General features: G+C 59.6%; 2 protein-coding genes across 7 annotated transcripts; both read right to left on the bottom strand.

Moving 5' to 3' along the window:
- Window positions 1-472: 472 nt before the first annotated feature.
- On the bottom strand, window positions 473-1564 carry TMEM88 (transmembrane protein 88). Its single transcript, XM_079796940.1, has 2 exons — window positions 1214-1564; window positions 473-1111 (listed from the first exon to the last, which is right to left on the bottom strand). Exons 1-2 carry the CDS (start codon window positions 1421-1423, stop codon window positions 842-844), a joined length of 480 nt encoding a protein of 159 aa, XP_079653066.1. The 5' UTR covers window positions 1424-1564; the 3' UTR covers window positions 473-841.
- A 169-nt stretch (window positions 1565-1733) lies between these two features.
- On the bottom strand, window positions 1734-23265 carry KDM6B (lysine demethylase 6B). Of its 6 annotated transcripts, XM_079796936.1 has the most exons (24): window positions 18994-19171; window positions 16302-16418; window positions 11357-11476; window positions 10981-11123; window positions 10748-10889; window positions 10445-10543; window positions 10119-10338; window positions 9918-10010; window positions 9674-9835; window positions 9400-9588; window positions 8963-9310; window positions 6643-8861; window positions 6416-6542; window positions 6204-6309; window positions 5190-5395; window positions 5019-5083; window positions 4861-4932; window positions 4613-4761; window positions 4368-4482; window positions 4079-4266; window positions 3787-3928; window positions 3366-3492; window positions 3110-3280; window positions 1737-2997 (listed from the first exon to the last, which is right to left on the bottom strand). In XM_079796936.1, exons 5-24 carry the CDS (start codon window positions 10882-10884, stop codon window positions 2974-2976), a joined length of 4959 nt encoding a protein of 1652 aa, XP_079653062.1. In that variant the 5' UTR covers window positions 10885-10889; window positions 10981-11123; window positions 11357-11476; window positions 16302-16418; window positions 18994-19171; the 3' UTR covers window positions 1737-2973. The 6 variants fall into 6 exon arrangements, with proteins under 6 accessions (XP_079653057.1, XP_079653061.1, XP_079653060.1 ...); XM_079796931.1 differs by lacking the exon at window positions 18994-19171 and adding an exon at window positions 23149-23265 and having other exon boundaries at window positions 1734-3280; XM_079796935.1 differs by lacking the exons at window positions 16302-16418; window positions 18994-19171 and adding an exon at window positions 13705-15146 and having other exon boundaries at window positions 1734-3280.
- Between the last annotated feature and the right edge of the window lie 450 nt (window positions 23266-23715).

Below are 23715 nucleotides of genomic sequence, written 5' to 3'. Positions count from 1 at the left end.
GGGGGACAAGCTGCGCTTCGGACCAACAGGCCCCAGGGTGGACCCCTCCATCTTCCCTCCCACGCTGCTGCTCCAGAATTGTGGCGGGAGGGGGTGTCATCCTGCTCCGGAAGGCCCATTGTTTCCCTTCCCGGCCTGGCAACACTGAGTTCCTCTAAGCTGGGGTCAGAGAACGGGCTCGGGTCCCCAAGGGGAGCAGGGCAAGCGACAAAGTCCAGGCCCGCTCCACTCTATTGATGGGGAGGTGACTTTGGGGTCAGGGACAGAGCTTGGGTCTGGTCAGGAAGAACAGGCTAATGCGATAAGGGAAGGCCAAGAGGCTGGAGGATGCTCCTTGTCTGCACACTTGAGCCACACCCCCCTCCCATGTTGTTTCCTTTTCCTGGGCACATAGCAGTAGTGATAGTATTTGTACCACCCCTCGGTTCACAGGATCCAAGAAGCTCGTTCAGGTCATTAATTCTTTATTAACGTGTGATCACTCCTTCCCCTCCAACCTCACCCATCAGCCTGTAAATTCTAGAGGAGCTGCACCGGAAAAGGAGGGCACCAGTGAGGTTCAGTTGTCCTAGTCACAAGATGGGGGATGGGGTGGGGAGTGTATGTGCAGGGTCCAGCCCAGATATTCAGGATTCAGATATGGGTAGTAAAAAGAAAGGGTTTTCTGGAATGGCGAATTTTCACCAACATTGGGTCCACAGATGCTGCAGTTCGCCAAGGGGATGCTAGGACTGGCTTAGGCAGGGATGGGCAGGGTAGGTCGGAAGACTCCCAGGCTTCAAGTCCTTGGGCGGATTGAAAAGGAGGGCATTAGTCGGGGTTGTTCTTGACTCGAGGGTCCTCAAACCCACACCTTTCCTGATGTGGGAACGGCCTGGGACCCTGGTGATGCCCGGATTTGCCGCAGCTGCGGGGAGCGCCGGCGCCGATAAAGGGCTCGGCTGTAGGGCACGAGGCAGTCGGCTAGATGGAGGCGCAGGCAGAGGCGGCGGTAGCTGGCCAGGGCGAGGACGAGCAGCGGCACGAGTAGCAGGAATCCGGTGACCAGCAGGGCCGTGAAGCCCGGGTCCCGCAGGTGCGCGGTGCAAGGGGGTGCCTGGGAGCGCAGAAACTGTAGACGAGGTGTCAGGCCCAAGCCGAACAGCTCAGGCTGGAAGTTGTGGCCCATAAACCCCCCACCCGTACTCACACGCACACCCGGGCGCCCGCTCACCTGGGAGTGGCAGAGGAAGCCAAAGCCTAGCATGGTGACCGCTGGTAGCAGGATGGTCCCCAGCACCAGCGCCAGCAAGAGGAGATTGAAGGCAGCCACCAGCAGATTCTGGGCGGTGACCAGCACAGCACAGGCCCAGCAGTCCAGGGGGTCCCGGGGCTCCGGGCCGCCGTTGGGAACCGGTCTCTGCACCCCGAGGACATCCGCCATGGCCTGCCTGGCTCCAGCCCGCCTGGGCAGCGGCCCTTATAGCCCTCTTTCCTGCCCCTCCCCCGGCCCAGCCTCTCCCCACCCCACCCCCCTTATCCTGGAATGCGGCTCCAGGAGTAGGCACCCCCCCAGACCAGAGCTCTGGACATTCCACAGGCGCCTCTGGGGAGGGGTTCACTCTGGCCGGGGTCTGGGCAATCTCCCCATCAATCACGGTTTGCAGCCCTTCTTCCCAGTATTCTCCCTATCATCAGCACACTAAAAACAGGATTTTTTTTTTCTGGTTTTATTTTTAATATTAATATTCTCACACAAAAATCACCGAAAATAGGGGTAGGATTGGGAAGACCCCTCTGCCCCTGGGGCAGAGAGACAGTGCAGTGCGAGGGGGCGGGACTGTAAACCCCCCACCCCTCCGCAGCCCCAGCATGGAGGAGAAAAAACTGACAACACGAAAATAAAGCCCCAGAGAAATTCTTCCCGGGGTGTCCCTGCCCCAGGGAGGCCCTGGCCCTGGCCCTGGGCTGTTTCACACTTAAAAAGAAAAGGGTGGGGGCGTAAGGGGAAGGTCCGTGTTTTTAAAATTGGCCGGGGCTGGAAAGGATGGGGTTCCTTTTCCTCATAGTTCTTTCTTTAAAACTTTTAAATTTTTTTATTTTATTTATTTTTTTTACAAAATACCATTTCAGTTCCCACTTCTTCCCCTACAGTACAGGAGTCGCTCACCCTCAGGCAGGGTTGGGGTCGGGTCGGATGGGGCGAGGAGGGTCTGGTCCAAGAAAGTGCAGGACGTAGGGGAGGGGAGCGGATTTGAGCACCATGAGAACCCGGCTGGAGCCGTGGACGGGCGGAGACGGGTGGGCCGGGCCGGGCCCGGACACACACTGGGGCGCAGGGAGAGCCCTGCGGCGGGCGGCCCTGGAGGGGTGGGTGGGATAGTTTGGGGGGTGCGGGAGGTCGAGTTTTCCCAAAAATGAATAAATAGGTGAGTGGGACTGTTATAAATTAAAAACAAACAAAAAAACAAAATACAAATCATAACGAAGTGAATAAACAAGAGACATGTACAGGGATCACAGCTAGCATTGGGAATAAAAAAAGAGGTTCTGAGGGAGGGGTAAAGCCCATAGAAAGAATCTCATTAAAATCCTCGGCTGCCGTAACATTTATGTACATACACGAGCCGCGTGCATCTGCGCCGGGCAGGCGGCTGGCAGGCGTGAGGGAACCCGTATGTGACCCCCGCCGCCGCCGGAGCCTGGTCCTTGTGTCTGTTGCTAGAAAGGCCAAAGTCGGTGAGAGGAGGCGCTGGTGGGCGAGGGGCTGCCAGCCCCCTCCCCCGTCTCCCTTTTTTTTTTTTTCCTTTTTTCCTCATATTTGTTTAAAAAATTTTTTTTCTTAATAAATTAAGTGAAGGGGAGCTGCCAATGGGGTGGAAGGGCTATGCCCGTCCCCCTTCCCGGCCAGAGGCGGGACCTAGGTCCAGCCCAGGCATGTGCTGGTGGCCCCGCGGCGCCCTGCAGGCCGGCAGGAGGGCGGGGCATCCGGCCTCATCGAGACGTGCTGGCGGGGGCCTGTGGGGAGAAAGCGGGCGGGGGGCTCAGGGGTGGGTTGGCCCACCCCATTAGCCCGCCCCTGCGGGTCCCGCCCGACGGCCCGCCCCGAGCCGCTGCGCGGCGGCCTCACCAGCGTGAAGGCGTCGTAGGCCTGCGCCAGCTCCTCGGTGCGGTACTGCTCCAGCACCACCACGCCCTGCAGGCCCGCGCTGCGGCGCCGGGCACAGGCCTCGCAGTGCACCAGGTAAGTGTTGCGGCTGCCGTTCTCACTCGTCACGAACAGGATGTTGAACACCTCCACCTGGGACAGGGAGGGGGGCAGTCACCGGGAGGAACGCCCCTCGGGGCTCCTTTCTCCCAGGAAGGAGGGAAGCCGGCCCACTCACGTCGCATTCGTTGCAGTAGTAGGCAGGCTCATCCTTAACCCGGCCCTGGTAGGCGATTTTCTTCCCCGCCCGCACTAGGCTCTCCCGTTGCACCTGGCAGTGCTTCATGGACTGCAGGAGGCAGAACCTGGGGGTGGGGGGAGGGCGAGTGGTGGTAAGGTAGGGCTGCTAGCAAGGCGGGACGGTAGCCCTCATTTACTAGGCCCCGTTAAAATGTCATGTGGGTTTTGATCTATTTGGGCCACTGTCAAATAAAATTCCTTGGAGCAGGCACCTTGCCACCGCTCCAGCACTGTAACACTGCAGGGCGCAGGAGTAAAGAGTGGAGAGAAAGATGGAGAATGGGGTTGCATTCTACAGGCAGAACAAGAGTGGGACCAGGTCTGGTGGAAATGGGCTCCCTCTCAAATAGGACCCTCACTTGATCATCTTGAACAAATCGGGGTCGCTGATTTTGACGGTACGAGCCACGTTCCAGGACACGTGAATCATGGGCACAATGGATTTGACGTTCTTCACCTCGTTCCACTCATATCGTTCCAGGGCCAGCTGGTATTGATAGGCTGTGGGCCAGAAGCAGTCACTACAGGATTCTCAAACATCTCCCAGCTACTTGGACCCCAGCCCCTTCCCTCACAGCTGGCTCCTCCTCTCCCCCTCCAAGAGGCTCCAACCCCCTCCCCACTGAGTGTCTCTGCACCCCACCCTCTCACCGGTGAGGGGCCCAACGTTCCAGGCGATGTTGTTGCACCAGCCGGTGGCCTGCACCCAGTGCACGGTCCCCGCATTAATCCACACGAGGTCTCCGGGGCGCTGCACGAAGCGGTACACAGGGATATTGGAAGCATAGAGATCATCCAGGATTGGCCACCAGGAACCTGTCAGGTAGTCCACACCGTGCCTGTGGGGTGGCCACAGGGTCAGATGGAAAACTGGGGACCCAGAGATGGGACATGGGGGGTGGGCCTAGTGTGTGTGTTGGGGGCGCGGGGGGGTGCGCACCGGTCACAGAAAGCGCTGATGGTCTCCCAGTAGTGTTCATGCACCGCGAACCACTCACAGTCGCCTGGGCCTATGTTGATGTTGACAGAGCAGAAGTTGTTGTTCTCTTGGTGGCCTGCAGGGGGCAATAGAGAACGCCATGGCTGGCCTAGCCGAGCCTGAGCTCCTTCCCAAGGCCACCCTTTGGCCCTCATTGGCTGAAAGCAGCACCGGCACCAGCCCCGCCCCCCGCGCGCTTTCTGCACCTGGTGTTCGGCTGCCGGGGACCTTCATGTACAGCTGTACCGTGTTCATGCCCAGAATCGTGTGGCCCACGTGGCTCAGCATGTTGCCGGTAGATGTTACCCGCATGAAGGCGGGCAGCTTCAGCAGCTCCTGCAGTTGTGGCTTCCACCTGCGGCCGTGAGAGAGTCAATAAAAGTGAGAAGCTATCCCCGCCCTGCAGACCCATCAGCAATCCTGCCCCAGCTTTGCTGGCCTCAACCCCACTGACCGCTTGGCATCGGATAGGTCGATGTTGGTGCCAAACTTGATGATGTGATGGTTCTTCGGATCTGGTGTGCTGCTGTGGGGGTGAAGACACACATTGGCGGAGAAGCACAGGGAAGGGAAGAAGTCAGAAAGGAAAGGAAGGGGCGGACTGTACGGTACCTGGGAGGGGTTCCCGTGGTGCTGTCTGGTTCCTCCGACTCCTCATCCTCACTCTCCTTCTCCTCCTGCTTGGCCACAGGCTGAGTCAGCCACCTTCCAGGAGCCCTCCCGCAGCAGCCCCACTCCAAGTCCCCTGACCCGCATCCCTGCCTCCCTGTGCTTGCCTCTCACCTGTAAGGACTCCTGAAATGATGAGGCCTGGTACTGTGCATACTTGGCAATGGTGGTATGGGAACGGGAACTCTCACAGGGCCAGATCTGTCGAGTGCCCGTCAGATCCCAGTTCTCATCTGAGGGCTGCTGCACCTGGGTGCGCACCTCCACGGTGTGCTCACCACTCGCCTCCACCAGGGTCTTGGTGGAGAAGAGGCCCAAGTCTGCAAGGGAAGACGGAGCAGGGTGTCGGGGAAGAGGCAGAAGGGAGGGATCGAGGACCCAACTCACTCTGTCCTCGGACTCCCCAAGCCTCTGACAGGCTGGACATCGGCTTCAGAGGTAAAGCCAGGGAACAGGCAGAACCCCAGCCCCACAGGAAGCTGGGAAGGCTGGCCATCCCTCATCAACCCCCTCTCCCACTGCTGCTCTGAGCTTCAATCCCTCCACCAGAGTCCTCAGGTGTGCATGAGGCCACATGTGCACAGCACTTGGCATACAGTCGGTGCTTAATGAGTGACAGATTCTTGAAGCTATCATTAGATGCAATGAAAGACTTAAGCCAAGTGAAAGCCTCGAATGTGCTTTGAGTAACTCAGTAGAAGGAAAATATATGGGTATAGAGGAAACGAGATTGATTTCTACATTTCTATATGGTTCCCTCTGCTTTTATGTGTTTGAAATTTTGCACAATAAAGGTTGAAAAAGAGAAGCCTCAAATCATGGGTCTTCAGAGGTACTCTACAATCTGTATTCTTCTCATCCTTAATCACCAAGAAAACTAAAAGTGACTAACCAGGCCCTGAGATATATCCCCTTCCCACTTGCCTACTGTTGGAGATACAGATGGGAGAAAAGCCCGAGTCCAGCTCACCCATCACTCAGAGCGCCCTTCAAATACAGCCTACCTATGACTAAGGAAAGCTCGCGATAGCCAGCCACTATCCTGGGTCTTTAAGAGTGGGGGCTCTCAGAGTCCCAAACCCCCAAATCCTTGCATCCGTCCCCCACTTTTCTATCCCCCACACTCACTGAGCCGCAGGGACCCTGCCAGGCCCCGGATCACGGTGATGGGATTTCGAGGGTCTGTACAGAACTGCAGCAACACTGGTGAGAAGGCGTCCCGTTTGCTCTCCAGCTGAGGGACAACCAGAAGACAGGGCTGGATCAGAGCCCCGTCTCAGGCTGAGCACCCCAACAGCCCCCAACACTGTCAGTGAACCCTCTGGCGGGGGCACACATACATAGATGCTGGGTGTGGGCGGGTTGAGTTTTTCCCGGGGCAGCTTCTCCTCTGTGTTGATCTTCGGTTTCACAGACTGGGCAGGGGAAAGGTAGGACTCTCTAAACTTCCCTTTCACCTTGGCATTCCTGTGGGAGGACAATGAAATGAGGACAGAATAGGGTGATGGGGGAAGGGAGCCTCCCACTGGGCCAGGCCAGCAGCCTCACGGGTGAGTCCCTCACTCACTTGCTGGCACGCACGACATCGGCAGCACAGTGGCTGATGGTGAGGTCCGCCATGCGCAGCCTCCGCTCTTCCACCTCAGAGGCGATAAAGGTCTCCTTGTCACCACTCTCTACCTTGATAAGCCGGATCTTCAGCTCCTTGGGGGGCCCTTCACTAAGTGATCGCAGCTTGAGCATATCAGCCCGGCTGACACCCGGTGGCCCTGGAGCTTCCTCACGAGACTTCTTCCCAGGGACGGGGGCTGATGATGCAGGCGTGGGCTGAGCAGAGGGTGCAGGAGCTGGTGGAAGGGCCGGAGCTGGGGGTGGCTTAGCCTTTGAGGCCCCACCAGTATCAGGCCGGGCCTTCTCACGACCCTGGATCTCCTCACTCTGCAGGTCCAGGTTCCCCAGCACCCGGCGACTCTTTTCTTTGGGGACCTTGGCCTTGGCCTTGGCCCTGCCCTCACGGGGCCGCCGACCCACAATGTCCTTACAGGCCCGCCTATGCCGCCGATGCTCTTTCTGATGTTCCTTCTGGTGCTCTTTCTGCCGCCGCTTACTGCTCCCTGGTCCCGTCACTGCCACCACCCCACCACTCTCCTCCTTAGCCTGGGCAGGAGGCATTAGTCGCTCAGTTCCACTGTCCACTGGGTCTGCCGTGTCCACAGGGTCTGCCGTGTCCACTGGGCCTGCCGTGTCTGTGGCACTCCAGCCCACCCGCTCCACAAGGGTCTCACAAGCCCGACTGATCTCTTCTAGCACCTCAGACTCAGAGCGAGCAGGGGGCAGAGGCAGGGGTGGGGGCGGCGGGACAGGGGTCATGGGGCCCAGGGCTGGCTCTTCGCCTGCCCTGTGCTCCCGGACCCAGGGCCCACCTGAGGTAGAGAACTGAGATGATGAGGAAGCAGAGGACTGTGGGGAGCCCTGGGCACTAGGGGCCGCTGAGGTGGGTGGCGGGGCAGTAGCACCTGATGGGGGACTTGGGGAATACTGAGTGCTGGGCAAGGGCCCAGGACGGGTAGAAACAGCTGCTCCTGTCCCCCGGTAACAGTACTTTTGTCCCTCCAGCACAGAGGCCAAGGATTTGAGCAGGCTGGCTGGGCTGGCTGCTGGGGGTAGTGGGGGTGGCGGCGGCTGTGGCTGGGGGGGAAGAGGGAACTTGGCTAATGGTGGTGGTGGTGGTAGAGCTGGTGGTGGCTTCTTCTCCTGTTCCTGGGTGGCTGTGGCTGTGGTGGTGGTGGCAGCGGCGGCGGCAGTGGCAACAGCAGTGGTGGTTGGGGCTGTGTCAGTGGAGAATGGAGGCTGCAGCGATGCAAAGGGCTCCTTTAAGGGGGGTGGAGGGGCTCCGCCTGCCTCCTGTTGTTGCTGCTCCTCCTCCTTTCGAATGGATTCATCCAGCATTTTCATGATGTTGGCCAGCCCATCAGGCAGGATCTTGAATTCAGCGGGCTCCTCAAACTGATCCTCCGGCGGGGTAGAGGGAAAATCAAAGAGTCGTGCACCTCGGACAGGCAGTTCCCCAACCGCTGGCGGCACAGGCTGGGGGGCTTTATTCAGGGGGCCTGGGGATGGCCCTGGCCCCACCTCGGGGGTCTTTGGGAAGGAGATCCTGGGCCGAGGGCTCTCCGGGCGCCTGAAGCTTCCTGAGGTATTTTGGTGGCAAGAGGAGGAAGGGGCTGGAGGCAGGGCAAGAGTTAGGGGTGCAAGAGGTGGGTCTTGGGGGCTCAGTGTTGGGCTGGGGGGCCGGGGAAGGGGGTCCATACTTCTGGCCAAATAGGGAGGTGGGGGGAAGGATACAGGCCCAGTAGGGCTGCTGCTGTGGCTGCCATTGTTGCTGCTGCTGCTGGTGGTTGGGGGAGTAGGAGGGATGTGCGAATCCTGAGTGCCCACAGAAAAACGGGGGGCCAGAGGCCCCAAGAAGCCCTCACGGTGCGGGAAGGGTAGTGGATGAGGGCGAGGGCGTCCCTCAGCCCCGAAGAAGAGATCCTCTAAGATCTCTCCATCCTCACGGGCTGACCGGCAGGCCGGGCCCTTCAGCCAGGCTGGGGGGTGTGGAGGGCGTGAGAGGCGGGGACAGGGGGGTGGAGGAGGTGAGGGGGGGCCAGGTGGTAGGGACAGATGGGGAGTGGCAGCAGGAGCTGCCAGGAAAGGTTTCCGACCACTATGTGTCGAGGGCCCCAGGCGGCCTTGGTGAGAAGCGACCTCCAGTGCGGGAGTTTGGTAATGGTCAGCGCCCGGCTACAAGTGAAGGAGGAGACTGGTCAGAGGTCTGCTAGGTCACCTCAGACAAGCACCCACTGATCACCCCGCTCCCTCTTCCCACTGAGGCCATCACTCACCATGCCTGGGCTCGGCTCCATGCCCCGGAGACCATTGCTGCTGCTGCTGCTGCTACTGCTGCTGGTGGTGGTGCCGGGGAGGCCGGGGGGCCGGGAAGGGGCGTAAGGCACGCAGGCGGTGGTTGCTGCTGGTGAAACGCTGGAGTCCATCCGCGACCTCTGAACTCTGCTCTCTCTAAGGTCACTTCCGGGGGGACGGGTGGCAGGCGGGCAGCCATGGCTCTCTGCTCCTGGGGGGCGGGGACCTGGGCCTGGGGGTGTACCCAGGACCAGCCGGTGGCCAGGGGGTTGCGCATTGTAGGTTGGAGCTGAGTATGGATATGGGTGAGACAGCGAGTGCCGCTGCTCCTGTGGAAGACAAATGAGGACACTGAGTGAAAAATGGAGGACACAGGTACTCGCAGGTAAGAGGTGAAGGTCAACAGACAGTTGCTCACTTGGCGCTCTGGGGGTGCTGAACCCTTGCGCTCGGGGCCCCAGGCATCTCCATGCAAGGTACTCCACAGCCCTGGCTTGGTCAGCTGGAATGGAGAGCTGGTGGCTAGGCTCGGCAGGGGTGGTGGTGGTGGTGGTGGTGGTGGTGGTAATGGTGGTGGTGGCAGCGGCAGCCCTGGGGGAAGGCCAGTCTAGAAGAAAAGGGGGGGGGGTGAGAATCCCATTCCTTGCCCCAGTCTTCCCACTCACTGCCCATCTGCCCACACCCAACCAGACCTGCTCGGAGTTGCAGCCTCTTCTGCGCTTGCCTCCAGGGCTGAGGCCCTCCTCCCCTGAAGGGCCTGAGAGTACTGCAGGAGGCACAGGCTGCACCACTGGGGGTTCAGCGGCTCGTTTCACTGGGGGACCCCCCCGCTTGGCCCCATAGTTCCGCTTGTGCTGAGGACAAAAAGAGAGGAGAATGGCTCAGGTGCATACCTGGCCCAACCCCCCTCCCTATCCCAGCCAGCCCTGGTCTCACCTCAATGTGCAGCAAGTTCCATACTTGCTCCAGGGGGGGCAGGATCTTGGCTCGGTGCTGGCAGGAGCCAGCATGAAAGTTCCAGAGCTGGGCCTGGAGAGGTGGGGGAAGGGTATAGGGGACAGGACAGAAGAAGGCATAAGATGAGGGCACTGAGCCACAAGGCACAATCCTTGCCTATTATGTCTTGCCTCATCCCACCTGCTGTAGTCGGCCAATGTGGGGCCCCAGCTCAGCCAAGCTTCCTCCATATCGAAGGGCGCTGTGGTAGCAGCGTATGGCCTCCTCGCTGTCATGCTCTGACTCGTACAGCTGCCCAAGTTGCTCCCACAGCCCTGGCTGGGCTGGTTCCCGGAGCAGTGCCTGCACACAGCCATGCAAGGATTCCAGCTTCCCATGGAGGGGTCTTGGAGTGGGTGTCCTACAGAGCAGAAGGGGTTGGAGAGGGGGAGTGGTCAGGGTTGAAGGAACTCTTTTAAAACCCCAGCCTTACCACCCATCCCCAGCACCTCTGAATCCTCACTCACCCTGGAACATAATATGGTTTGTTGGGGTGCCCAGAGCTACTGCCATGTGAAGGGGGTAGGGGAGCAGAGAGTGGGGACTGCCCGATGCTGGCAGAGCACCTGGAGAGAGAAGGTTAATGCACATCAAGATGGAGCAGTATCGTCCCTACCCAGGAAGGAGGGGACAGGGGGAATAAGAGGAGGCAGCTGAGAACTGCACTGAGGCCCACAGAATGGCAGAAACCCAGAGAATGAAAGAGATTGAGGGGCACAGGAGATGGAAAGACAAATTCCTGGAGACAGAAAGATGGCCCAAGTTCTCACCTGCCTCCAGGCAGCCATGCGCTACGAGGAGGGGGATGGGGCGGGCAGGAGCTCCACGCCCCAGCACAGCTCAAGCCCCCAAGGGCAAAGGCTTCCCGTGCAGCGCGGGCCCCTGGAGGGTCCACTGCCCGATGCATCCAGCCTGAGTCAGGGAAGAGATTATGGTCTTACTGGGAGCATAGCCTGAGCTGCCGGTATACACACTGCCAACCCAGCCATAGTTTTTCCCTTACCAGGTCAGCAGTGGCCCCAGGAGCCCTGGAGATCGGGCACGGCCCCCTGCCCCAGCTCTCTGGGGGGATGGTCCCAACTCCAACCGCTCTGACAGGAGAGCCCACTGCCCTCGAGGGCCACCCAGGGCCGTTCACAGCCAATTCTACAGAGAGGAAGAAGCAAAGGGTGACGTTAGCGGGCTAAAACAGTGGGAGTTCTGGGGCTAGGTTCAGCTCTGCCACCTGCGCTGGACACCAGGCCTTGACTTTCCCTGAGGGTAGGCCCACCGGGCCTAAGGATCCCCTAGGGGCCCAGTAGAGTGGCTCGGAACCGGGATGAGTAGCAGGGAGCGGGATGGTCAGTCGGGAGCCAACAGGCAACGCAGCAGCTGCTTACCCGGCCTCCGTGGGAGCGTCCTCTGACAGCCTTGGCAAGCTCCAGGAATCTGGCCAATCACAGGACTTCCTCTCTGCTCAGAAAGCCAATCATAACCCACGTCTCCGCCTCAGTAACAGCCTGCTCAGGACCAATAGGAGCGAGGTTAGCTTGGCCGCTGCGGGCGGGCGGGGGGAGGGGGGGCGGCGGAGCTGGACAGACAGGCTTGGCCCCGGATGACCCCGACGTGACCCGGCGGCTACCTACCTAGGGTCTCCATCTCGGACCGGACACTCGGGGCCAGCGGGGTAACCGCGTGGGTAAAGGCGGCGAGTCGCACGCCCGGGCCGGCATGGGGGATAGCGCTCCCCGCAAGTCCCACGCACCCACAGATCCGGCAGTGCTCCCTGTTAGTCCGCCCGAGATGCTCGCTTCCCGCCCCGCCGCCCAGGGACCGATGGACCGCTGACAGACGCACAGCGCAGACAAAGCATCGATCGCCTCCCGCACTTCACCTCGCCCAGTGCCTGACCGCCCCACTCCGAGTGCCCTGGAACTGCTCGGCCCGTCACGGCGACTTCTCCGGCGCTCAAACCCGCCCGCGCCGCGAACTGAGCGCTCCATTCCCCACGCCTGACCCCTTCCCAAACCACCGTCAAGCTCCCAGCCTCAAACCCAGTACCTTCCGATTCTCCACTTCTCTTGGCTGTCTTCAATACCAACCGACCCCCCAAAACCAAACCGAACTTCTGAAAAGTCACGCACCACGGTCCCCAGTGGCACCTCTCGCGTGGCTCCGGTATCCTCTATGCCCTTCCCCGCCGGGGCCACGCGGTTCCCCACGGCCCACGTGGCCCCCGCCCCCCAAGGGAGGGGGGATTTCGGGGGTTGCCCGTGACGTGGCTACTTGCGCAGCGGAAGCGGCGTGTGTAAGTGTACTGGGGGGGTCCTCTGGGAGGGAGGAGGGCGGGGCCCGACAGGCGGTGACATCACCCTTGTCCCACTCTCACCACCCACTCCCTTAAAGAACCCAGAACCAGTTTCACTTCCTCCTTCACGCCGCCCCCCCCCCGCATCCCCCCCCCCCCCCGCATCCCTTCCCGTCCGTGCTGGTTCGACCCACAAAGGACGCAGTGCTACCCTTTCCTGGGCATCTTCCCTTTAGCCTCAGTTCTTCCTTCTCGCCTCTCAGACCCTAGGGTCTCGGTCCCCGCGCCTCCTTCTCTCCTACCCTGCGTTCCCTCAGGTAGGGAGCCGGCTCCGTTCCTAGGATCGGTCCATTGAGAGTCTAGAGTACAAAGAGCTGCGAGTGTCGAGTACAAAGCAGCGGGGGCGGGGCCAGCGCTCCAGCTGGAGCTCGAGCCGGGCAGGAAGCCGGGGGAGAAAAAGCAACGAGGGGCTGGGGGCGGCTGGAAAGTTCACCTTCGCTAGTAGAGTCTGCGCTGTGGGGAAATTTCCACCCAGCCCACAAGGGCAAGTGGGTTTCTGGTTAAAACAGTCCTCCCTCCACAGGGCAAGGTCGTCTGTTTGCATGCAAGCGCTTGGACCCTACAGGTCCCAGCGTGCCACTCCTTGCCAAGCCCTGGCGGGCGCTTGGGCTCTGCGGACCCTCTCTGCAATTCACGTGGAGTTTCTGCCAGAACTCGCTCACTTCACCGCACTGCCTTCCGCTCAGTTACCAAGCTCTGGGACAAGTACTGCCTTCACTGTGGTCAAGTACAGCCCTGGCCGGCTGCCCCTCCCTCCCTGTCGAGGGATCCATGGCCCAGACAAGGGAAAACGGAGAACCAGGGGTCCGGATAGGAGGCGCAGATCCCCGCTTGGGAAGTGGTGCCCAGGGCGCTACCAAGTTGCCAGGAAATGCCGCTTCCCCTTCTGCGATGATGACACTTCCCCTCTACCACTTCCCCTTTCCCACGGGGAACTGACTCAGCTTTCCCTAAATCAGGGAGTCCAGTCCCTCTAGCCCCCTCCCACCTTTACCCTCCCCACCCCCACCCCGCCCGTCTGCCGGAACTCACAGTACAACAGCCCTCACTTGAGGGCAAAAACTTCCTGTATACTAAGCACACCGTGGATCCTTGTCCCCACCCGGGACCCAGACGCCTGACTCCCCATCCGCCTCCCCTACAAAGCCCTCCCTCGGGGTCTGATTCAGGCTTGAGGTGGGGGACCGTGAGTCACCCTGAAAACCTTCCCCTATTCCCACTGACTCAGCCCCCGCCTCCCTGAAAACACAGACACACAGTCATTGGCAGACACAACTCAGCCCACACACCGCTCACCACGGGTCCCGCGGAATTTCCCCTCTCGTCTTCCCCCACGATGGCCCCTCCCTGCGCCCGGCAGCCCCGACGCCGCGCTCACACCTGTTCCTCAGGCGCCGGCAGCCGGCTCGCGGTCCACTCTCACCTCCACTCTCGCTTTGGGGCAGGAACAGCCCTCCCCGACTCCCAGTGTCCGTACTAACCAAGGCGAGGGGACAGCCACAAAGACACCGAGAATCCTCGACAACAGATGAGAGGCAGACGCACGCGGCCAAAGCCAGGCTGGGAATAGCGTACGCTTGTAGGCAGACATTCCAGCCTCTCCCGCCGGACCCACAGTCCCGGGAGTCAGCAGCTCACAAAGGGTTAATTCCTCTCCGGCCGACGCCACGCCCTCTCCATCCGGGCACTCCCGGCTAAGCCTAGCTCCGCCCCCTCCATCCGGGCTCCGGACTTGGGGACTTTAACCGACCCCCTCCCCCTAGAACCCCGAGAGAAACCCACTCGATCAATCACACCCACTTAACTCTCTCCGGCCTTGAATCCCGAGAAGCCCCTCCACGCACCGCTCCGGCCGTGCGGGACGCGGCGTCAGGGGCCAGATGGGCGCACACAGACTCACGTGCTGCCAAAGACAGACCCCGCAAATAGGGCTGTACCGAGCAGGCAGTCAGCAGACACGCTGCACGCGCGCGGGGGGTGCCCGTCCCGGAACCCCGCCGCACCCCGCTCCCAGCCAAGGCCTCATTCTGCCCGGTGGAAGCGAGGGGTTTCAGGCTCGCTTCTTACCTGGGGGAGGGGGAGGGGAGGCGGAGGAGAGGGCCGCCGGCTGGGGCTCCGCTGTGACTCAGCCACCCGGGCGGGCCGCCCGCTCGGGATTCCCTTCTCCAGCCTTCCCCCGCTGCTGGCCCCTCCCCGCCCCCCCACCAAGGAGTGACAGTGCCGGCCCCGGCCCGCTGTGTGTCACTGCGAGCCTTGTGTCTGCCTTTGACTGGACCGCTGTGTTCACCAGGCTGTCTAGTAAGGTCGGCTCTGTGTGGGTCCCGGTGTGCGTCTCTGTGCACCTGCATATCTGTTCATCTTGTCTTCAGAGCCCGTGTCTGATGCGTTCCTGTCATTATGCCTGTCTACATGACTCTGCGCAGCTGTCTCTGTCTGTGTGTCTGCCTGGCTCCTGGCTCGGTCTTTTGTCTGGGTCTGCCTCTGCATCACTTTCCTGGTCACGTGTCTCTGCACATACCCTCCTGTGTTTGCCTCATGTTCCTGACAGGGAAACACTGGAGCAGACTGACCCTGTTGACTCCTCACCTCACTACCCTGAATCCTAACACCTTGCAGGATCAGTGATCCTTCTGTTTGACAAGTATCGGGGTGGCTGTCTGCCTTCTATCAAGTTCTGTCCTATTCCTCAATATCCTTGCTTATCCTCCAGCTCCCTGGGGCTCCCATTATGTTAATAATTGCTAGCATTTACTGGATATTTATTACATGCTAGGCACTGTGTTAATCACTTTCTATACATTTTTAAAAGTCTTCCCCAAAATCTGATGTAGGAGTTACTTTTATTACCGCATTTTTCAGATGAGGAAATTGAGGCTCAGGAAGGTTAGGTAACTTGGTCCAGGTCATTCTGCAAGAGAGTGGAAGAGCTGGGCTTCTTTCAAGAGGCTCATTCTTACCACCCTCCTATCATGCCTCTGTCCTATTCTCCCTCTGTTGGTTGTATCCTCACGGGCCATTTCCTGGCTCAGCCTCCCCCTCAGCTCTATCCCAGATTACCACCCCAAATGCCTCATGTCCTCTACAGAAGGTGTGGGGAGGTGGCTGTGCAACAGATCTCAGAAGCCATAGGTTTCCTGGCCATGACGCTCATTCGGTTAACACATTCTTTCAACACAATGCCACTGAGGTACACCAATGTGCAAACCACCTTGCCAGAGATACAGAAAACAAACAGTCCCACTCAACAATTCAGCGAGTAATGGGGAAGAGCAAAGCCCATTCACAGAACTTAAGTCCCTGCCATAGGTAACTATCTTCTCTCCTACAGGGGAACGGCAGATGGATCAGGACCTCAGGCTAAGAACTGGCAGAAGGAGAGAAGCAAGCAGCAGAGGAGTAAAAGTTAGAATGTGTGTGAGTGGGGGCAAATGCTATAGTGCAGTGGGGAGAGAACAGAACAGAAGGGGATCTGGAAGGAAAGGTGAGAGGCCAAGACTGCCACAGCAGGAGCAGATTATTGTAGCAATGGTCTCCAGTATCTCTCCAAACCCACAACTCTTAGAGGGGCAAAGCCCTGTCCTCCCCCTCCCAAGAAAAATCCTTCCAGTGTATCTCACCTCTACTTTCCAGCTTGCAAACCCTAGCTTAATGCAATTCAATAAGCAACTGAGTTGTAGCACTAGGGGGAGGACTTTTTGGTGGTAATGGAGAGACTGGTGAAGTATAGGGCTGAACCATTCACAGGCAACAGAGGGGAGCTCCATAAACTAGGAAGGCTGAACCACTCGAGCACCATGGTGAGGGGATGCTCAGAGGAGTGGGCATGATCCAGATCAGCGGTCGCCAATCTTTCGGACCTCACGGACCACCCGTGGTTGGGGACCGCTGATCCAGATCATACCACTATTCTTCAAGCATGTGGTGCAGATCCGACTACTGGAATAAGGTGGGGTGTAGTACTCAGGGGTAGGACTTACCAGATGGAGTTTGGTGTGCCCTGTCTCATTGGAATCAGTGCCCCAAAGGTGGGGTGCAGCAGACCACAGTGGGTGAGGTGGGTGGTACTATGGGGATGGCATGGTGCCTGGGGGAACCTAAAAGAGAAAAAGCCAGTTAAAGATGGGTTCTTCCAGTCTGGAGAATTTCCCTATGCTATCTGTGCCCTTACTGAGGAGAAACCTGGCTCTGGTGATCAGATGGGATGGGAGAATCTGTTTCCCATGGCAACCAGAAATGCCATAGCCAAAGTGGTCCTCCAGCCTTCCCCTTTAGGAAGCTTCTGGACTGGGGGTAAAGGGAGCATGCTATAGTATCTGCATAAGTGGTTATCCAACCCAAGATCTCTCTTCTGAGTGCACCCTCCTGCTGAGAGTCCCTAGCCCAGAGTAGGCCCAGCTACCCTTGACATCTGCATCCTAGTCACCTTCAATCCTGGCCCCAGGCAAGCCGATCCTCTCCCTTCAGCTCTGCCTCCTCCCTAACCTTATCAAGACACCAGTCAACCCCACCCTCTGGACTCTGCCCCCTCTTCTTCCCCAGGCGGGTACAGGCAGGTCTCCTGAGCAGCACAGGTGGCCAGACTAGATGAACAGGCCCAGCAGGGAGAAGCCTTCCTCCTTAGCAAGGACTGTGACTCTGGTCCTGGGTCTGGAAGTGGCCTCTGCTGCAAGCCTCCCTTCTATCCCACCCCTCAAGGCCATATCCTGTTTCCCCATCACCTCCTTCCTCTTCTGTGTGGCCCAGGAAGGTGATAGAGGCCTACTCCCTCTTCTCCTAACTCTGAGACAAGCTACGTCTTTTAGCATATCTTTTTGCATACGTCTAAGGCCAAGAACCAGGTGTCCATCCAGGGATCAGACCTAAGTCTCCCTTCACCTCAAACTCACTCCTCAGGGATCTGTTTTCTGTTCCCTTAGCCACAGTTCTCTGCCCTTAAGGACCCAGATTCTTAGGCTCCCCAGATACTTGGGCTCTCAGTCCAGTCTCTCCATTCCCTGGCCTTCCAGCCCCCATTCTTCCCCTGCCCCAGAGACTCAGGCCTCCAGCCCCCAGCCTCCATGATGCAATGTGCTGCAAGCTGCCTGGGCTGCTGATGACACTGCCCCCAGGGAGGTGCTATTTCTGACCCAATCAAGGCCCCTCACTGGACCAGGGCAGTGGTCAGCTGCAGTCTAGGGAGGCCAGGCTGGCAGGTTGCTTCTGCTGGAGAAGGGAGCTTGAGACTGGAACCCTCCAGGACAGGGTCACTCAGAATGTGGAACCAGGGAGAGAGAAGGGGAAAAAGACAGACAGACAGACAGAGGTCTGTACTATTGTGTATGTGATTATTTTAGAGGGGAAGGGGACACTGGGGAGGCTCTAGTCTGGAGAAAAAGGAGTGCCAGACCTTAGGACAAACTAAGAGGAGGAGTAAGGGGCCAAGGGGGTCAGTGGTGGGTGTATGGGGTGTCTGGACACCAGAGTGGGGGAGGGGCCAACAGCCATTTAAAGGGCCAGCCCCAGAGCTTTAATCCCTCACCAGCCCTGGCCCGAAGCCGGAGGCTGTAATTCATCTGTCCAACAGCTGGGGTGGGTGTGTTTGGGGGGGGGGGGTTATGTGGACTGGGAGAGGGAGCTGGGGGAGGGGCTGGGGCTTTCTAGTGCACAGAGCCAAACAACAAAAGGGGAAGCTGAAGGACCAGCTCCAATGTGCCCAAGCCAGGCTGCTGACCTGCAGACCCGCCCATGGCCCTAACCTGGTGACCGACAGGCTCTGTGGTTTGGACTCAATGACTCTTGGCCCAGGAGTCCATGAACCCAAAAGTGGGTCTTGGAGAAAGCCCAGGATGAATGCCCCCCAGGGCAAGCTGTCACCCCTCCTTGCACTTTCCCAGCCACAGCAGTCCCAGACCTGACAGGCCCCACAACAGACTCAGCCTCAAATGCCCTGCTCTTCAGCCAAGCCTCTCCAGACATGGCCTGCCTGCGCCCCAGCTCCCCTTCCTGCTGGCACAGGGTGGCAGCGGCCACACCAAGACTGTCCCTTTAAATCATTACCACCCCTGATTGTGTGGACTAACCCAGGCCCCTACCCCCCCCCCCCCCAGGCAAGCAGCCCGCCACCCCCTCTCCACCACGAGTCCCCAGAAATGTGAGGACCATTTAAAGGGACAACAGAGGCAGCCGGGTTGCCAACCACCCCCTGAACCCGCACACACACTCACAGCCCCTCTCCCAAGCGACACACAGCCTTTGCCCCCACAAAAGGCCCCCCAAATTCCGGTTCTCTCCCCACCCCTAGAGACTGCTAGAAGGAAAAGGGGGGCCAGAGTTGGGGGGCGGGGAATTGGGGGAGCAAGAAAAAGACAGGGACCCCCTCCTTCCTTTAGAGCCCCAGGGGACAGGTCCGAAGGAAAGCAAAGCCCGGAGGAGCAGTGAGACAGAGCCCCAAAAGGTGCCCCGGGCAGACCTGGGGCGCACAGACTGTCGGACGAGGGGAAGGGAGTCGGGCTGCACGAGACCGCGGCGCGGCCAGCGGGCGGCCAGCCCAAGTCGGGGAGACGGAACAAGGAGGGCCGAGGGAAAAGAGGCATGGCCGGGGAAAACGAGGAGACGGAACCGGGGAAAGGGGTCATCCGGGAAGGAGTGAAGGAAAATCCGAGAGGAGAGGGCAAGTCAGGCCTGGGTTACCTGCTGGGTGTCTGTCCCCCGGCGGTGCCCCCGGAGTCCGGGTAGGGAGGGGGGAGCAGCAGGGGGGGAGTGGGGGCTGGGGGGCGGGGGAGATGGTCCCTCCTCTGCCTCCTGGGCCTGCCCCAGCGCCAGCAGCCTCTGCCTCCCTCCCTCCTCCTCCCCGTCCCTGAGTCCCGGAGTCAAACAAAGAACTGTAGCAGGCTCTCCCCAACCCCCTCCCTCCCTCCTCCTCCTCCTCCTCGTCCTCCTCCTCCTCCTCCTCCTCCACCTCCTCCTCCCTTCCCTCCCTCCCCACCAGCAGGCTCCCTCCTCCCTTCCGGTCTCTTCCTTTAACTACCCGCCCCCCCCTCCAGCCCCCAGCACTAGTCTCTCTCCACTCACCCACCCCAACATTTTACACACCCCTCAGCCTAGCCCTGTCCCCGAAAAGGAAACTGTGGAGTTCCTTTGCAAATTGAAAGGCTCCAGAGAACAACATAGGGAGGGGACTGGGGTCTTGCTTAAAAGTCTAGAACCACAATACAATTATTTTATTTTCACAGCCAGAGGAATAGTCTTAGCTGTTTCTTCTCCAAGAGGAGGAAAAATAAACCTAAAGAAAGCAAAACAAATCTGACTAAAGCCTTCATCAAATAAAGTGCACAAAGCGGTGGAAGCTAATCCCCAGTCCCCTCACCACCACCACCACCACCACCACCACCACCACCACCGAATTAACACAAACTCTCCACTTCTCCCTGAAGAACTCCGAAGGTACTGGCCAGTTTAAAGCAGGCCTACCAACTTTAATAATAAAAATAGTAACTCACACCACTTAGCAATTTCATAACAAGCATTCGTTCAGTGTTCATTTTGTGCCAGGCACTGTGCTAAATGCTATGCATAAATTATATCATTTTTCATTCTCCCACCTGCCTAGAAGGAAGGTACTCTATTGATATTTAAATTTTCCAGATTAAGAATATGAAGCTCAGAGATGTTGTGACCTTTCCAAGTTCCTATGGAATGAAGTCTGATCTGACAGCCCAAGCTTCAAGGTATATAAGGTATATAAAAAGAGGAACCAATTTTTTTCCAATAACTGTAACCAACCCCAGGACTTAATAGACAAGGGCAGCCATAGCTACCAACGGAGTCCTCCCTTAAGAGAAAGACCCACCCACCTACACAGGACAAACACACTGACCTTTCAATCTAGTACTATTTCTTGGCCCTTCTCCTCACTGTTGAGGGGGGAGGTGGGGGTGCCATTGATTAAGGTCAGAGATGAGCTGGTGTCAGGTGAATCCTCCATGCCACACACAGCTCTCCTCCTGGGGGGTAGCTGTCCTGCCACTACTCTCACTTCAACACAAAATGAACGCCGAGCCATAGGACTAGGCGATGCAGGAGATGGGAAAGTAAAAAGACATCTGGAGGCTCTTCCCAGAGAGGAGGGGGCTGGGAGGGAAAGCTCGCCTGTGCCAATCTAGGGAAAAGTGACCGAGAGTTCCCTGAGCCCAGCAAAGGGTCTTTGCACCACACCACGCCCGTGCCCTCCCCGTTACAAAACTCCAGGCCAGGGTTTCCCACCTGCTGGATGCTAAGGCCCAGGGAAGGGAAAGGGGGAAAAGATGGCACGGGGCTGGATCTGAAATTGGGGCAGAGGTGGGGGGCCGGAATGGATAGGGGAGGCCTCATTGCCTGGCAACAATTCCGGGGCACGTGCACTGGTGACATCATCCCAGGCCATCTCTAATACAGACCTTTGACACCTAGAGGTGGAGAGGGGCCGCTGGCTAAGCTTTTTGGAAAATAGCTTTAGGAATTCTGGGAACCCAAAAAGGGGAGGAAGGTGGAAGCTGGACCCTAGCATCCTGCTCCTGCTTTTATCTCTTTTACCCTCAGCACGGCTCCAACCCCAGGGACTGGGGCCTCTCGGCTCCACCTCTCCGCCTCCGGCCCTGACCTCCCAACCCACATTTCTGACGGAGTCCCGGAGTCCCGACACGCCTCTCAGAGATACTGTGCCTTCTCTCTCCTGAGCGAGCTCTCGGGTGGGAGGTGGGAGGTGTGGGGCGGGGGCACCGGATCCCGCGGGGTTCTGTCTCCCATCAGGGAGAGCCCGGTGCCTCTGCGGGCCGCCAGCCGGAATCTGTCTGGGTCCCCCACTCTCCTGCCCCTCCCCGCGCTGTTCCAGGGCGGAGTCTGTGGAGTTGAAACCAGGACACGGCAAGAGGAAGAGTTATATAACTACTGGGAGAAGCCGGGAAGGGCGAGTGGAAACGGGCACAAACGGCTGGGGAGGAGGTGAGGGAGGTGCAAAGAGCACCGAGACGAGTGAAGAAGGGAAGGATTTTGGTGCCTATCGAAGAATCCAAGCGAAGAAAGGACGTGATGGCCCGGGAAGTCACCAGGGCCGTCCGGGGCTTCCCCGCAGGGCCCTCCCCCGCCACCAACCAACAGCAGCTGGGCCTGAGCGACTGAAGCCTCGGCAAGGGGCGCTGGCACCCGTTCGGTTCCTCCTGGGGAGGCAACCAAAGCCAAAGTCCGGGAAGGCAGCGGCGGAGCTTGTGGGGCCGGAAACCACAGCTCCGCCCTGCCCACCACCTGGGAGTGGGGTGCCAGCTGGGAGGTTGGTGGGAAACAGGTAGCCGGCCGATCCCACCCAAGACTGGGCATTACTGGTTCGAGACCTCGAGGAAGAGAGCAGGTGGACCCACACGTCTGGGTCGGGAGGCGCCGAGGGGCCCAGCCCTGCACACCCAGCAAACAGTCTCAAGGGGGCCTGGGGGTGGCGAGCGCGGGCCCGCGGCGCAGGCGCGGGGGGGCGGGTTCCGACGCGTGCGGCGGAGGGAGGGGCCGTGGCGCGAGCGTGTGGGAGTGCACGTGCAGGTCCCCCGCAGCTGCCCCAGCCTCTCCCCCACCTCTGCCCCGCCCCTCTCCCTCTTCCTGTCGCTGTACAACGCCTCCTCATTGGCTGCCCGGGCTCTGACGTCAGGGACGTCCGCTGGAGCGGATTGGGCCTACTCGAGAGTTCGGGAATCTGGCTCCGCAGTCTAGCTCTCCAGTTACTCTGGCAACAGGGTAAGCAACCCGGGGAGGTGAAGGGAGCAGGGTCCCCCCCTCCCACCTGACACCCGCCGGATCCATTTTAGTGCCAATTCGCTGCCTCCCCTCCTTCCTCCCAAAGCCTGGCTGTCCCGAGAATCAAGCACCCTGCCCTCGACCTTTCCCAGTCCCCCAGTCCCCCATGCTCGCCAACTCCCACCCCAAGACACAGCCACAAACCACAGCGACTGGCAGCGAATCTGAGTTGCTTGGTAACCAGCCCGCGTGCCCCCTCCTCGGTATTTACCCCAGCCCCGGGAGGCGGAGACCGAGTCCCGAGCCGGGGCGGGGATGACAGGAAACCCCAAGAGCACCTCAGCCCACCTTGCCCTCCGGCCAGGGAGGGGGGCTTCGGCTGCTCTCAAGGCCCTGTTCCCACCTCACTCCCCGCAGCTCGGGCAACGCGTCTCGCCCTCGCCATCTCGTGGCTACGTCGGGAAGGTCAAGCACGAAGAATGGCCCGAGCCCCGCGAGGGTTAGGAACGGAAAGGGCAGAGCGAGGCAGGACCAGGGATGACAGATCAGCGGGATGAGGCCGAGTGAAGGGAGGTGAGGGGCGGCGGCGATGAGGCGGAGGCCACAGCATGGAGGCAATCGGAGCTCCTGGTGTGAGGGTCAGGGTTGAAGATATAACACCCATTCGTGAAAAGTACTGGGGAGAAACTCGAAGTGGCCCCGGGATCGGAGACCCAACCCTGCCTAACCACGTCCGACCTCCAAGGCCATCTCACTGACCTATCTGCCAACTCTGACCTGTAGTTAGGGAGCCCCGCGGCCGCCCCGCCCCATTTTCGAGAAGGGGAATCCCAGCCCAAGAGGGACCGCGCGTCCTTCCAGGCCCCTCACAACATCCGGAACCAAGCCATCTGCCTCTCGGCTCTCCCCGCACCCGCCCTGCTCTTTTCTAGGGCACCCGGGTGTCTTGCGCCCCAGTCTTCTTCCCAATGCCTTTGCTGAGACCCAGATGTCCATCCCTAGCTCTACTCTGCCTGCGACTCAGGCGTCCCGCCCCCCTGAGAGGAGATGGTTTCCCTCTTTCCAGACGCCCTCGCGGCTCCCGGTTACCTGATCCTAGGTGTCCCAGGTGTTCAGATTCCCCAAGGTCTCCCAGGGGGTCGAGCGGCCCCCCCTCTCCCAGGTCGGGGCTGGGGGGGCCGCTCCTCCCCGTGGCGCAGTTGGATTTTCCAACACAAACCCCGCCCCCAACCCCGCCCCCTTCTCATGGTCCCGCCCCTCCTCGCGCCAAAGTACCCCCTTCTCGGGCTCCGCCCCGCCTTTTGCCGGTCCCTTTCGCCTCAGCGCAAGTGCCGAAAAATATGCCAAACGTGGATTGCAGGCTTCGGGGTACAACGTGCGGGGTCCAGCCCCGATCCCCGTCTGTCAAACCCCTATTCCATTTGGATCACGCGCCTTTCCGAAGTAAATCCCGCCCCCGATTCAGTCCAGCACTTAGACTTAGCCACACCTTCTTCATGCCCTCCTGCTCTGCCCATTCATTCGAGGCCACGCCTCTGTCTCAAGGCCTCCCACTTCCCTCGCTTCTTTCCCCATCCAGTAGCCGCTCGCTGGAGCTCCCAGGTCCTCTGTAAGGTTTCCTCCTCAAACCCCAACATCCCACTGAGAAACTTAAGA

Source organism: Cnephaeus nilssonii (assembly GCF_951640355.1).
Source record: "Cnephaeus nilssonii genome assembly, chromosome: 19".
Taxonomy (NCBI): domain Eukaryota; kingdom Metazoa; phylum Chordata; class Mammalia; order Chiroptera; family Vespertilionidae; genus Cnephaeus; species Cnephaeus nilssonii.
This window is presented reverse-complemented; position numbering and strand designations above follow the sequence as displayed.

What these genes read in the sequence shown, in the direction of transcription:
- TMEM88 (XM_079796940.1), bottom strand. Translation starts at nt 1,423, where the DNA reads ATGGCGGATGTCCTCGGGGTGCAGAGACCGGTTCCCAACGGCGGCCCG. An exon ending in GCTTCCTCTGCCACTCCCAG is followed by an intron (nt 1,112 to 1,213) that starts GTGAGCGGGCGC and finishes CCTCGTCTACAG; the next exon opens with TTTCTGCGCTCCCAGGCACC.
- KDM6B (XM_079796931.1), bottom strand. Translation starts at nt 10,884, where the DNA reads ATGCATCGGGCAGTGGACCCTCCAGGGGCCCGCGCTGCACGGGAAGCC. An exon ending in CCCCGGCAGCCGAACACCAG is followed by an intron (nt 4,483 to 4,612) that starts GTGCAGAAAGCG and finishes TGCCCCCTGCAG; the next exon opens with GCCACCAAGAGAACAACAAC. An exon ending in GATTTGTTCAAGATGATCAA is followed by an intron (nt 3,493 to 3,786) that starts GTGAGGGTCCTA and finishes CCCCACCCCCAG; the next exon opens with GTTCTGCCTCCTGCAGTCCA.